Source organism: Pelmatolapia mariae, linkage group LG7 (assembly GCF_036321145.2).
Source record: "Pelmatolapia mariae isolate MD_Pm_ZW linkage group LG7, Pm_UMD_F_2, whole genome shotgun sequence".
NCBI lineage: Eukaryota > Metazoa > Chordata > Actinopteri > Cichliformes > Cichlidae > Pelmatolapia > Pelmatolapia mariae.
The window spans coordinates 59,881,288-59,895,627 of NC_086233.1; the positions used below are offsets into that span (position 1 = coordinate 59,881,288).

The 14,340-nt window shown below is 45.3% G+C and overlaps 1 protein-coding gene across 4 annotated transcripts in view; it reads left to right on the plus strand.

The window, feature by feature from the left end:
- Nucleotides 1-14,128, plus strand: part of dusp8a (dual specificity phosphatase 8a) — a 39,792-nt gene extending 25,664 nt beyond the window's left edge. For 3 of the 4 annotated variants that reach the window (XM_063480015.1, XM_063480016.1, XM_063480017.1), the window contains exons 4-7: nt 11,093-11,259; nt 11,360-11,519; nt 11,830-11,953; nt 12,284-14,128. In XM_063480015.1, the coding sequence (XP_063336085.1) occupies nt 11,093-11,259; nt 11,360-11,519; nt 11,830-11,953; nt 12,284-13,526 (1,694 nt within the window). In that variant the 3' untranslated portion in view covers nt 13,527-14,128. Of the gene's footprint in view, nt 1-5,402; nt 6,082-11,092; nt 11,260-11,359; nt 11,520-11,829; nt 11,954-12,283 lie in introns of those variants that run through there. The other variant, XM_063480018.1, reaches the window with a different exon arrangement.
- The last annotated feature ends 212 nt before the right edge of the window (nt 14,129-14,340 follow it).

The window sequence follows — 14,340 nt, forward strand, 5'->3', positions numbered from 1 at the left end:
CCTTGTGCCGGATCTCTGTCCAGGAGGGGAATTGACTGAAAGAATGACATACTTTTTTTGTTTGTTTTCTTTTCTTTTTTTTCTTTTTGTTGAATTATAAGCTGATTTGTGTTACATTTCCATTTCTAATATGCCTCAGTATGGTCAAAGAAACCCTGGGAGTCACTAACACATTGATGAGATAATAGTAGTTTTCCTCTTAAAGAATATCACTTAATCTGAAAACACCACTCAGTGACAGGCACAGACAGGCACGGCATATAGTCTGCAGAGAGATGCCCTGGTACAGCCTGAGACTGTCTGAGTTAATTGTAAGACAGGTAGACAAGACGCTGAGCTAACAGAGGAGCAGATGGCGTGGCTTCCAGCTCTGTTGTGAGGATAGTGGATCTGTCAGTCTGCCTGCTGTGCTGGTAGGAGCTAATTAACACTAAACTGATCTGAGACCTGCCTGTCTGTCTGCACGTAGCAGTGAAACAAGCCCATTAAAAACAAACAGATCTGGTGTCAGCTCCTCTCTGTCACAGTATCGCCATTATAAGACTGATACCACATGCGAGAGACAATGAGAGAGATGAGGGGTGTTATTCTATGCATTCCAGCTCAGGCCATTTGCATTTAGAATGAAATAGCCATCCGTTCTACTCAAGAGAACCTGTGTAGACAAACTCACCTCTGGGGAAATCAGAGCAGGGTGAAGTGTGTGCTCTTAATGCACGCACACATTCGCGTTCTTCATGTTTTCATTACTGTATAGTCATGGACATGGTTTCTGCACATATTCAGCCTGTTTTGCACACACACATACATTATTCATCCATATAAAACCGCAGAAAACAGCTGTACGCTGTCTCGCTGTATAAAGCTAAAGTTAACATTTATTTTATATGCACTCAAAGTGAATTCACAGGCTTTATATGCACGCAAGACACACATGCAGTGGCCAGCACCGATTCATATTGAAACTTAACAGTCCCCCTTTGTCTCCACATGCATACACAGACACACACACACACCATTCAAAACCTCCAACTGGTATTTTTAAGTAGTTCATCTGGTTTATGAAAACCCGTCTGGTCCTGAAAACCCCCTTTGGTGTGCTTGATAGCTTACCCTTTTTAGCTTCTCCCCGTTTTGTGTGTCTGTGTGTGTTTATACTTTGTGGAAATGCTTGAGTGAGTGTCTAAAAGTAAGTCTAAACTAATTTCTTGCCAGTGAGACAGATTTACTGGTGCAGTAACCCCCGGGTTCTGAGCTTCTCCAGGGGCTTAAGTTGTTTGGAGGGTAGGGGGCTCTGCCGAATGAGTGCTACGAGCTAGCATCCCTCGAGGCTGTGCAGATAGAGATCAGACTGCCTCATGCCCAGCCTCACACATGACCAGGTGGTGCATCAGTGCACCCCTAATCTTGTGCTTCCTTCTCTCGATTGCATCTAAGAGCCACCATCCACCACCTGCCCTTCCCTCCGATTCCCTGTTTTCACTTCCTCAACCCTTTTGATGTTGTCATATGTAACAAAGACATAAAGCTTCTCTATATGTCTGAGAGACTCACATATTTACACTTAGGTTTAACACTTTTCTGTTCTAAAAAGCTGAACAGAAAATTTCAGTAGTGTGTGCAGATTAATGGTGGTGCAATTATTGATGTTTGAAAAAGAGTCAAGATGAGCACACACACAATACCGGTGACATTTCTAATGTCCCCTGGCAATATGACAGCATTATTTCAGCTATCTCCCTATTGATTCAAACAGCCCCTCTTCCTCGCCAGTATCCTCCCATGACTTAATCTCCCCCTCCTCTTCTCTTCTTCAGCACTTCCCCCACCCTCAATTGCTCCATTCCTCGATCCATCCTCCCCTCTTTCTCCCCTGGTGACTACCTCACCCCCCAGGCATGGCAGCTGTGTTCTCCTGTAGGCATTACATCACTGCAAGAGCATCCTTGTTACTGATCCCCTGACAACCAGCACTATCAACACATTTTCGCTCACACACACACACACACACACACACACACACACACACACACACATGTGCAGTGATCATACACCTGTGCAAGAGTGCATAAACTTGTATTTACACACACAGCCACAAATAACTATTTACTCTATTCCTATCCCCGGAGCACTATTCTCTCCTTTCTCTCACCTTTGCACCAGTCATCCTTCTCTCCTGCTCTCTCTCACACACACAGACACACACACACACACATGCATTAACTGACAGTCTTCATCAGCCTAACCTGCCCTATCCAGAGGATGACGTCTCTCTTTCCTGTGATATCCTGACAGATGATCCACGGTGTAGAGTGACGCTCCTGTTGCTGCCTGTCTCAGTGGAAAAGGAGGGGGGGGTGGGCTCTGACAAAATATATTAAAGAAAAATATTTGTATCAGCAAGTCAGTGCAAACTGAGTTTACGGGTATACGTGTGTGACTTTATTTTTATTATGGTTTTTTTTGATGCACTGCTGGTGATAAATGTTTAAATTTGTGCTGGAGCAAAAAAAAAAAAAAAAAGCATATATTAACTTTATACTGAGTTATAAAAGAGAACAATATTGGAGTAGAGTTGACTCATTCAGTCCATTAAATAATTAGTCATTAATTATTAATATCAAATTATTCATAATTTAAGCTTAATACATTTTCAGTGTCTAGAATGTGTTTTAGTGCTTTTATCTTAATTTCAAAAAAATTCAGTATTTTAAAAGACATTTCAAAGAGTTTATTAAATAATTGTAAAGAAAGATTCAGAATATTAACTAATTTATCTTTATGTTCGTATTATGGCCACATAGGACATCTAGTCTTTGTTATCTATGTGGTGAAAAGTAAAACTGTGTACGCGCAGTAATTACCTTTTATTCAGTAATAAAGATTTGGTTTATTGTGCAAAACCGACCAATTTCACGGCAAAAGTTAAGTTAGTCATTTTTTTTTAACTTAAGGGCAATAAATGTAAACTTTTATGCAACATTTAAAGGGGTTTATAGTTCAGACTGAACCCTGCACTATGCAGTATGTTTGCATTTATGATACATTTACAACATATAAGCACAGAACTACAAGCTCTATAATCCTCACAACTCTCTACAGTGGTCAGGTGCAAAGGTCGTGTTTCTCCTTTCAGTCAACCCAACACCACCATCTCTTGTTGAGGCATTCCCAGTCAGTTCGGACATCCCAGGGCTCCTCGTTCTTTACCCACCTTCTCTGTTTCCTTCCCATACCAACTGCTCATTATCAGTTTTGGCTGGGCTCTGTGTATGTATGGGTGTGTAAACATGCGTCGCCTTAGTAACAAGCACTGCACCATAAAGGTATGCTCTAAATCTAAGGGAGAATCTCAGCGGAGGGGGCGAGCAAAGTGACCATCCCACCTATTTCTGTAGCTGCAGGGCACACATGTGCAGTCAATAAAGAAGGCCCGGCTGTCATTTATAGCATCTTGGCTGTAATCCTCTAATTAACACATCTACTATTCTCAGCCTTGTTACCCTGCTGAGGACCAGAGAAGGAGGAGAGGCGTATAAAGAGAGCGACAGCATGGTATTTCAGCATGGTATCAGCCAGCAGCTACTTTATTTTGTTGCTGTCGGTTTCCACTGCTCAGAGTTTGCAGGTGTTAGAGCCTCGTGTGTTTCAAAGCTACTTTATGGCTTCGAGCCACACAGCCGGAACAACTAAGCCGAGGCGTGGATTCAAACTGAGGTGATGATCTGTGGGTTTAAAGCGTAGCGACCCCAGCTGACCACCATGGCATGCCACACCTGTTCAGATGCAAATGGGAGAACAGTGCATGAGTGTGTGTTAAAATGGTGATTGTGGGGTGACGTGTGTTTATTCATAGTTTGTCACTCTCCCAAAACCAGTGTCTGCATTTTTCACAAAGCTCATCATTAGGCCCATTTCCTCTCGCGCCCTCTCTTGCAGTTGAACAGAGGATGACGTAAAGCTCTTCTCACCCATGTGTGATCATTCAGGGGTCTGCAGTGATGAGATGAGGTCAGTCAGCATGCAGCTGGCCCCCTAACTGGACATCTTGTATAAGCTTATTTGCCTTTTCTCTCTCTCTCTTTTTTTTTGGAGCAGTGCGGTGACTTAATGTCATTGAAGTCCATCTGACCTAGTTTGAATGTAATCAGTTCACCGTGAAGTCTCAGCATGGGACAGAAGAGATAGAAAGGACGGTCAACTGGGCTAAACATAGTTGTTTCCATACATCTATTATTTTCAGCCAAAGGTTGATTGGCATAAACGTGTGCCAAAAAGACGACAAAGCAAGTCTGAATATGCTCTGACTTATTGCAGAAACGCACAAAACACAATAGCCTCATATTAATAACTCGATAAACAGCTGTACCTGCATCGCAATTTGCTAACACTGAGTCTCTTCCAGTAGTTTTGTGAAGTTTTTTACTGCCTCGTTTCCATAACTGGACTTGTTGCCCACGTGTTTGTCATTCCATAGTAAAGTACCAGGAGTCTGTGGCCTGTCAAATGGATGGTGGCTGGCTGACCACGAGCTTGTTTGGTCTTTTCATCACCTCTAGTATTCCCTTCCTCTTTTGTCTGCTTTCATTTCTTTCTTTTTTCCATACTTCTGCTCTGCTTTTGCTTTCTTTCTTCTCGCCTGGCTACCTTCACATCCTCCAGACAAAATCGCAGTATCCAAACACAAACATGTTAGACATGAACCAGTGCAGGAAAAGTGGTGAAGTCACATACATTCCCTCACCTTGGGAGACAAATCAGCTGTCAGCGCACCGGCACAGCCTTAATTCCCTCTCCTGCAGTAAGCGTAATGTGCTAAGAGGATGCAGTACATTTAAGGCAATCAACCTAATGTAGGTATTTAGTTTCTACTCAGTAATAGATAGTACTGCATAGCTGTAGGAGTCTAATTATTGTAGATATGATATAATTATCATCAGGTAATCATCCCTAACGTCTCAAATGAATTAAATGAGAAAACAGGAAAACGGTTCATGTAAAAAAAATAAAAATAAAGCATATTTCTGTTTGTTATGTATGACGGCATTTACAAAGACAAGTAATGGCAGTCAGTGAAAGGCTTCCAAAAGCCAAGCATTATCTCTCTCCTCTCTTTCATTGAGAACAAAGACAGTTAAATCTATAACATAGCTGTTTGTTAACAGTGTGATAGCTGTGGTTTAGCCTCCATCCTACCCTGATAGAGGCCTGTTTTGTAGCTAGGCCCCTGAGGTGGCCGCATATTTGCTGGGTGAGTAAGGAATGTGGTTACATGCCTTAGACATTAGCTATGACGGAGCACTGGCTCCACAAGAGAGGGAGGTAGCAGAGGAGAAGGAGGGAGGGGAGGTTGGGTAGAGTCTGAGCTCACGGCAACTGAGCTCATTCACCCCCAGAGCTCGAGGAGAGAGTGCAGCTCCGTCATCCTCTTTGCAGAGAGAGAGAGAGGAGGGAGGGAGAGGGAGGAGTGTAAGCCAGTGACTGAGCGAATGAGAGGAAAGGAGAGTGGAGCGGCACAACAATAGTGGGCTGCTCTTCTGGCTGTGGACTCACAGAGACAGAGAGAGCGCTCAGAGGAACACACAGACGCTCTGTAAACCAGCTGCAGGCAGATTACAACTGGCGTTTACATACAGGCGTTACAGGCTACTCACTTTTGTTTTTTCTCTGGCACTCTCTGTGGCCACCATTCTTCACAAAACCACAGAATTACCAAATATTGACGCAGGAGAATTTTAGGAATTTTTGTGGTCATTGCATGGGATTTTGGCCATTTGTTGACTTGAGGAGCGTGTCCACAGACATTTTGGACTAGTTTTTGTTCTGCTGGGTCCATTTGCTGAGGGTCACCGGCTGGACAGCTGGAACAACTAACTTGACTTGAGTGGAGTTTTGTGGACTTGGGGTTTTCAGTGGGCTCACCTTTGTCACTCTTCTGAGGAGAACAGAGTGCGTTCTGGGGGATGCCTCTGGATGTGGTGATTGCCCCAGCAGAGGACTGTTTTTGGCCGGACCTGCAGGACACAGACATGAGGCTGAAGATCAGGGTCCGCCGGATGAAGGAGGGGAGAGAGCTTCGAGGTGTGTATTCACCTGGAGGAGAAGGGATACGTGTGTCTGTGTGGGTGCAAGGTGATAAGATGCAACATGTTTGGATTGAAGGCCTATGCATTTGGCATACATGCAGAAGATGGAATGTGATTTATGATATGCATTGAGTTGCAAGGCTATGAAATGCACAATTGCTGAATACATGCAGAAAAGGTGCAAACAAGGTGGAAAGCCACTGATAATAGTTTGTGCGCTGCAGATGAGTACAAAGACACAGTGGACTGTCAGGTATTTACCATTTCAAGCTTTATCCGAACGAAACATAGCAGTGAAGTGAATTTTTAAGAGTTATTAGAGAGATGGGATTCTACATCAGGCTAAAAAAGAATTTATTAGGCGTAGCAAGCCAGACCTGAGAGTTGCTGTCCCATCTTTTGGTTTTGGACTTAATTTGTTTAGAGGTATAGAATAGGAAGAAAGGGGATTAAGAAGATGACATCGTGAAGATGAGAAGCGATGAAGAGGGAAAAGAGGAGAGAAAAAGAGCTTGTGGGGGAGCGGATGAGAGCTGTGACCCATGGTATGACATAGTGCTCATGCTCTCTCAGCCTGTGGTCATTGAGATGTAAAATTATCACAAAGGCTCTTTCTTTCTCTCTTTCTTTTCCTCTGCTCTTGGCTTTTCTTTCTCGCTCCTGCTCACTCGCTCTCTCTGCAGAATGGTGTCTTGTGGAGATTATGTTATCAATATGTGTGCAGTGTGCACTGCAGGTGTTTAACATAACACCTTTTCACACAGAGCAATGAGGCAATGCAGAGCAATGGAAAAATCCTTTTTATACGACAATACGGCATCGTGCACGTTGCACAAAATATGTCTTTAGCTCGTCATTTGCTCAAATTAATTTGCTGGTTTTGTAGTTGAACCTTTTGGATAACAGATGTACGTCTATTTAGACGGTACACGCAGGGCATTTTAGAGCACCGGCTCAAAGCAGTTATCTGCACCTGTCACTCTTCACATGTGCACATGTGCATGTACAGGTTATATCTACACAACCAGATTCTGCTGCTGTAAGTGTCAAATTCATGTACTCAGAGAAAGCTGGGGTGGGTGGGGGATCACATTTGCCATCAGCAGATGAAAATAGATGTGTCACAGGTACTGAGCACTTTAACACATCTCTGTGGAAATAGATTTGTCAATGCAGGCTAAATTATATGGTGGTTTATGGTCTTTTATTGCAGTAACACAGTGCTGCTGAAACGGCAGTTGATCAAAGTGGAATATTCCTGCTATCTGTCCAGTAAGATAAAGAGCAATGAAGTTTAACCGTCAGCTAATATGACGTAAATATTGTGCACTCATTCCCAGCCATCATAAAGCCGATGCTGTGCATGAAAGCGATGACCTCATCCTACTATCTCATCCATGTTCTGTCAGTCTACACATTTCTGTCACAAAAACCCACACAAGCGCACACACTTTCATTGCATCGTCAGGCCCCAGCACAGCCTTTGTGGAGCTGAAGTGGGACATGTGTGCAATGATGTCATGTTAGGAGGGCGAGGCGGGGAGGGGAGCGGGTACATTGAGATGCTAATGTCCCCTCATAGTGGAGGGGACAGCTGGAGGGGCACAGAGGATGGCGTCATGTCTCCCCTGATATCAGCCAAAGAGAAAAATGATGGAGGGGGAGTGGGGTAGTCGTTCAATGCCCCCCCACCCCCTGGGCCTGAAAGCTTGTCTGTGTGCATGAACACGTCTGCTTTGTGTATTGCCCCCCCTACTCCATTAACAGACAAGTAAAAGAGTAAAACGGAGGCTGAAGCACACACACACACACACACACACACACACACACACACACACACAGAAAGGGGGTGAGCTTGTGTTGGCAAGGAAGTCAATTGTACGAACAGCAGTGATGTAATAGCAGAGATCCCATTAAACCATAACTTCTAGGCAGGTGTTTTGTGTGCCTCTGTTCATTCGGCGCTTATTCCACCCTCCATTCATCTTTTAGTTTTCCGCAGCAGCACAGCTCTGAAGAGTCTGAATTTGATCTGCTTAGCATACACACTTTTCACGTTAGCGAAACAATAGCCCATGCCTTCATACTGAAAGCTGGGTATTAATTTAGATGTGGGAAATGACTGGTGAGGAGAGGGACTGCTGCTCGCTGCCGGCAAACAAAGAAAGGCCTGAGTGCTCGCCTCTGACGGAGCAAGAGAGAGGAAAATAAGCAGTTGCTTAAATGATGAAGTGGGCAGAGAAAAACGGAAAAAGGAAGTCACCACTGCTGAGAGCTGCCGATGGCGACACAGTGCCCTCTTTCCCGGTTGTGGGTTTTCCTACTCCCCAAACTGCTTTTTTTTCTTTTTTCTTTTCTTTTCTTCTTTTAAAGAGTATGTTCAGAATTTAGTCACATCCTGCCAGAGTATGTTTTCATGATTTCAGTGTTTGAACAATAATGTGAGAAGCTCTGGTTTTTATTCCACAAAAACAAAACTGTAGGTTTAGGTTGGTATGTCTGTGGGAAATTTAACTCGTGAGTTTAATGTAGGGTGTCAGTTTCTGCTGATTATCATGAAGGTGAACTCATCTCTCCCATTTGACTTTCTGATGTCATCTTCACAGACAGCTGGGCTGGTGTGTGTCACAGGGTATTTTCAGTGACCTCAGTGTGAGTGTACAGTATGTTTATATGTGTGCTTAGATAGGAATGAACGGATGTGTCATCTTTTTCTAATGGAGAATGTGAGGCCACATCTTTTAGGTTTTTTGGTGTATGTGTGCATAAATCAGTGTGCTCATATACTCTTGTTTCTTAACAGTATTTGGAGCAGGGTGGTGTCGGTGTCAACAACACTGCTTTTCCTTGTTGTCTTGGCAACCCTAAGTAGAGCAAGGTCAGGTGACGAGGTGACAATAACACGCTATCTCCTGTGTGACTAATGTCCATTAGCACCAACCGTGTAAAGCTTTGACTACAAGGAAGGTGTTTGTAATTGTGTTGACGTAATGTCGCTGTAATAGCACTCAAAAAGCCAGAAGGCACACTCAGTCCTGCTTTCTTATCTCTGACTTCAGTCACCCTTTATGCCAGTAACCCCTTACTCACTCACAGGCAAACTCTAGCTGGCCCAACTTTGTGCTTTTTTTGTGTTTATTTAACACGAGATTAGGCGTGCTACACTAGTCGGGACTACAATTATCAGTTCAATCAATTTAGAATATTTCTGTTCGTGTGTTCATTTCCCTGCGCACCCACACACACACATAAACACACAGACCGTGTGGAATGTCCTGTCTTCAGTCCTTCTAACAACTCTCTAACAATGTAAGCACATACAAAAGGAAATGCTTGCTGCGTGATGTAGCTATTCCTGTTGATCCGACTGTCTCCAGGAACATACCACTCCCTCACGCAGATACAGTATATGCTATATGTAGTGCAATTTTTTTTTCCACACCAGCAGCCTGGGAACTAGGAAACCAGGAAAGAAACTCTTCAGAGATCCCTTCCTCCCTCTGCTTTATCAATTATCAGTGCTGTAGCACTGCCCGTAGGCTCGCTGCAGGGAGAGAAGCTATGGAGAAACAGTGTAGTGTGAACTCCACACTCTGTCTGTTTAGTCTACATTGTATAGGCCAAGAAAAGGTTTGATCATAGAGTTGTTGCCGTAATGGCAGCAATCCCTCAGCCTGCTCTTGAAAGTTATCCGATTGCTCCTTCTGCATCAAATGCCTCTCTACACTCCACCACCCATGTGGACTGTTGATGTCATCGCTCCGCTGGTTGCCATTAATAGCTGGAAACAGACAGGCCTTCTTCACTTTGCTCTTAAAGGAACATTGCACCCAGAATAGCACTAGGTCATCGGGATGCACCCGGCCTACTCACTGCTCAAAAGCTGTGCTGTTGTGAAATAGCACCACATACCAAAAGCTGCTGTCTTCTGTGGATTTGCACAACCCTTTTATGCAGCTCTCCTGTTTGTTGGGTACATGCACATGAAACTGTGTGCTCCACATGTGTGCGTCGGTTTGTTTGCCAGTTGTTGTTACTCGAGTAGGGCAGCTGGGTGTGTGTTACAGGGGAAGGCAGCGTCCTGCTTGCACTGTGCTGTGTGTGCTACTTGGGGATAGTGATGTCATGTCTCACTCACTCTCACTAAGTGAATGTATGTGTGTGTATTAAGGTGTGTGCATGCACTGCATCCAGGATTGGGTCAGGGAAGGCTGAACCTAGATTAGGCTCTAATCGTCTTTCTGGGACTCAAGGTTTCCTCGAAGCACTCCCTCTCCTCTCCACACTCCTCAGCGAGGTCAGCACCCAAAGAAGACCCCTACCTCTTTTCCTTGTCCTCCTCCCTGTAGTTGTACAACTGCAGTACTGCAGACTATTAATGAGTATGGGTACTTGTGTGTGTGTGTGTGAATTGAGTGGAGAGTGTGTTAATGTCAGTGAGAGTGAATATTGGGCATATATTGACCGCAACAGTATGAGATCATTTCTTCAGATCATATCTTCTTCGTCTTCTGTCGTGTGTGTGTGGGTGTGCGTTTGACCATGCATTAGTGTGTGTGTGCTTTTCAGCTGTCAGTGGAGATGTTACTGGGCCTCTGTCCTGGCCCTGCACCTGTGGCCTCTCTCATTCCCTCAGCCTGACGCAATGCTCTGCTACAGGACATGAGCTCATGCAGGAAACGGAGCCACACACACGCACACATACACATATGCCAAAAGTGGAGCCGCCTGCCTCTTAAAGGGCCAGACGCGCATTCCTGGCCGCCCAGCAGTTAACCTAACTCACTCACAGAAGCACAGAGAGCCCCTTTTTTTCCAGCTCCTGCTGCTCTAAAGGGACCCAGACATTGTAGCCCAGATTCACCTTTTAAAGACTACTGAGGGTCTGCTAATGATGGTGCGGTGTTCGTGATGGAAGTCTTTGCAGAGTTCCCAGTGTGTGTGTGTCTAAATGGAAAACCATTCATATGCCTAACCGCTTCTCTCCATCTCTTCTTTCCTTGCAGGAGGCTTTGCAGCTTTTTCCTCCTGTTTCCCCGGCCTGTGTGAAGGGAAGCCTGCCACTGCTCTACCTATGAGCTTGTCCCAGCCCTGCTTGCCTGTAGCTAACGTAGGGCCTACTCGCATCCTGCCTCACCTCTATTTGGGATCACAAAAAGACGTCCTCAATAAGGTATCATTTATTTTGGATATTTTGCCAGTAAAGAATGTCTGACTTGCTTTTACTCGCAATAAAGCATGATGCTAAACCACATACATGTCCCTCTCTGCAGGATCTGATGGCTCAGAATGGTATCACCTATGTGCTGAATGCCAGCAACACCTGCCCCAAGCCAGACTTTATCAGCGAAAGCCATTTCATGCGCATCCCAGTAAATGACAACTACTGTGAGAAATTACTTCCATGGCTGGACAAAACGAACGAATTCATAGGTAAGGGCGTGTTCTGTGTTTTGTGTTTGGCTTGAAGGACATGTGGAGATGAGGAAGTGAATTAATCTCAAATTATGCATCAAAGAATGCAGTGATATTCTGTTAGTAACCATGCACATGTAATATAGGTAAACTGTCTGCTTAGATGAACCCTTGTACTCTTTCAGGATATGTCTGTTTTTATTCAGTAGACACTGATTTTCTCCCGAGACTTCCTACTAAAAAGGAGACCTGTCAGTGGTATGCAGTGTTGCATGTATTTTCATATAGTTCTATATATTCATACATATTTGTTTCCACCTCTCAACAGACAAAGCTAAGGTATCAAACTGCAGAGTCATTGTGCACTGCCTGGCTGGAATCTCACGTTCAGCAACCATCGCCATAGCATACATCATGAAGACAATGGGCCTATCGTCAGATGATGCCTACAGGTACACCTGCGCTTCCCACCCATTAACAGCTGAGCTAAGGTGTCAGTACCAGTACAAAGACATCTCACTGTTGTCAGGTGGAATCTAATTCTTAGATCCCTGCCAGCAAGCGTAGTTTATACAAAAGGCTTAGCTTTGCCCTGTCAGGACAAGTCTGGCACACTATTATGTATTGTGAATCAGTAAAAGGGCTCACACCCTTTATATAGGTCATTTATGTAATCTTAGGAATTCAGATGTGATTTATTATAAAACCATTACCGCACTTCAGAACACAATTGCTTAGTTGTGTCCTATTTTTTTCAAACTTTTTATTTTTTCTGCTGACAGATTCGTAAAGGACAGAAGACCGTCCATATCCCCCAACTTTAACTTCCTGGGTCAGTTGCTGGAGTTTGAGAAGGGCCTGCGATTACTCCAAGCTTTAACCTCCGATGACAAGAAATCTGAAAACAACACTAAGCAGAATTCAGAGGTTAACGGAGTCATCACAGGCTTCGAGATGAATGGTCATCATAGCAACTGTGACTCATCCGCCACAGAGCCACACATCCCGCCGGAACCCAAGCTGCCGTCACCCACCTCTCTCCAGCAAGGCTTCAATGGCCTGCACCTCTCTGCAGAGAGGATCATGGACACTAATCGACTCAAACGCTCCTTCTCCCTAGACATTAAGTCTGTCTATTCCCCTAACAGTCCCCACTGCCCCAACCTGGCACCCACACACTCTGAAGACGTCCCCAAGCTGTGCAAGCTTGACAGCCCAGGAAGAGGCATCTCCAATGGTGTCTGTTCTCAGTCTCCCGTCCTTGACAGCCCCAGCTCCTCTGATTCACCATTCCCCTCACCGGGCAGTGGGGGCAGCATAGGAGGCTTGGGATTCAGTGGAAGTGAAGGAGTCCATCGTTCTGGTTCTTCCTCATCCAGACCCAGAAGAAAAACCAAACAAAACTGCAGCAGTTCGCCGATCCACTCCCAACCACGCCAGCCTCCGCAGTCCCTCAACTTGCTGCTGGACCACAAGAGCCCCAGCCTGGAAGAAAACCTAAAGGGCTCCCTGCTCCTCTCATTACCTTCCCTGCCCACTGTGGGTTCTGGGGCTATGTGGACCAAACACAGAGACACTGTCCAAGCCACAACCCCCGTCACTCCAGTCACCCCGACTGCAGATGCTCCCTGGCACTTTGGAGCAGAGGAAGGTGGTCAGGGAGGGATGGAGCTGGGAGCAGGAGAGGTAGGGGGACAGGAGTCGTCGGTGAGGTTCGGTAGCAGCTCGGCGTATGTGGCATTTGGCTGTAGCGAAGGTGTGCGGTTACGAGACAAATCCCAGAGGGAGAAGCCGTCAGCACCACAGACGCAGCGAGACCTCCGAGACTCTTCGTCGTCTTCAGCAGTGACAATGTCCACCAGCTCGAATAACAGTGGGGCTGCATCTGAAAAGCAGTTCAAGCGGCGCAGCTGTCAGATGGAGTTTGAGGAGGGCATCTCCGAGACAAGGTCCAGGGAAGAACTGGGGAAAATCGGGAAGCAGTCAAGCTTCTCTGGGAGCATGGAGATCATAGAGGTATCCTGACAGATAATGGACATCATCAGAGCTGCCCCTTGGGGGCAAAAATGGACCTAGTTAGAGGGAGCGCAGGAAGAGGACATTCAAGGTGGAGCCGAGGAGTTGTTATTGGGGGTTTTTTAAGCTCCCCTTACAGACAGTGTTAAAGACTCTAGTTGAGAGAAGGACAAATGCAAGCTGAGCGTTAATGTGAAAAGGTTAGCATTCGCACCTGGACAGACAGAGCCTCAGATGTGGTGCTTAGCAGACCATAACCATCCTGAACTCTTGTACAAAAATGAAGAAAAATCTTGGGGGGGAGGGAGGTAAAGAGGACAAATCTAGGTACTGAACTCTTTATGTTTATGAGCTCTGTCCCAGACATAATGAAACAACCCAGGGCAAATGTTGCATCCTTAATATATAGAATTCTTCCCTTATTTTGACAGAGTTGAGACACAAACTGCTTGCCTGTGGTCAAACGTAGCGTGTTTCAGTGGGTGTATAGCTTGTGATTTGAGCCAAGCCCGATGTTCTCTCTCCCGACGCTTCACCCCGGTTTCGATAAGCCTCATAAGCTCGCACGGCTACGTTTGTCCCCCTTCCCAGTGGCTCTGCCTACTACAGGGAAAACAATAAAGGACTCCTTAACAGCACCATATCCTCACATTGCCACAGCACAAGGCAGAGAGATCCAAAGGACTTAATATTAAGGCGGTACTGCATCCTGACAATGAAGGATCCTCTGCATTTTGTTGATGAAAGACTATTTGAAGAATGGGCAGTGTTTCCCCCTCCTAAAGCACAGTGCGCCTTTCCTGACTTTGTTCCCTTGTTTCCA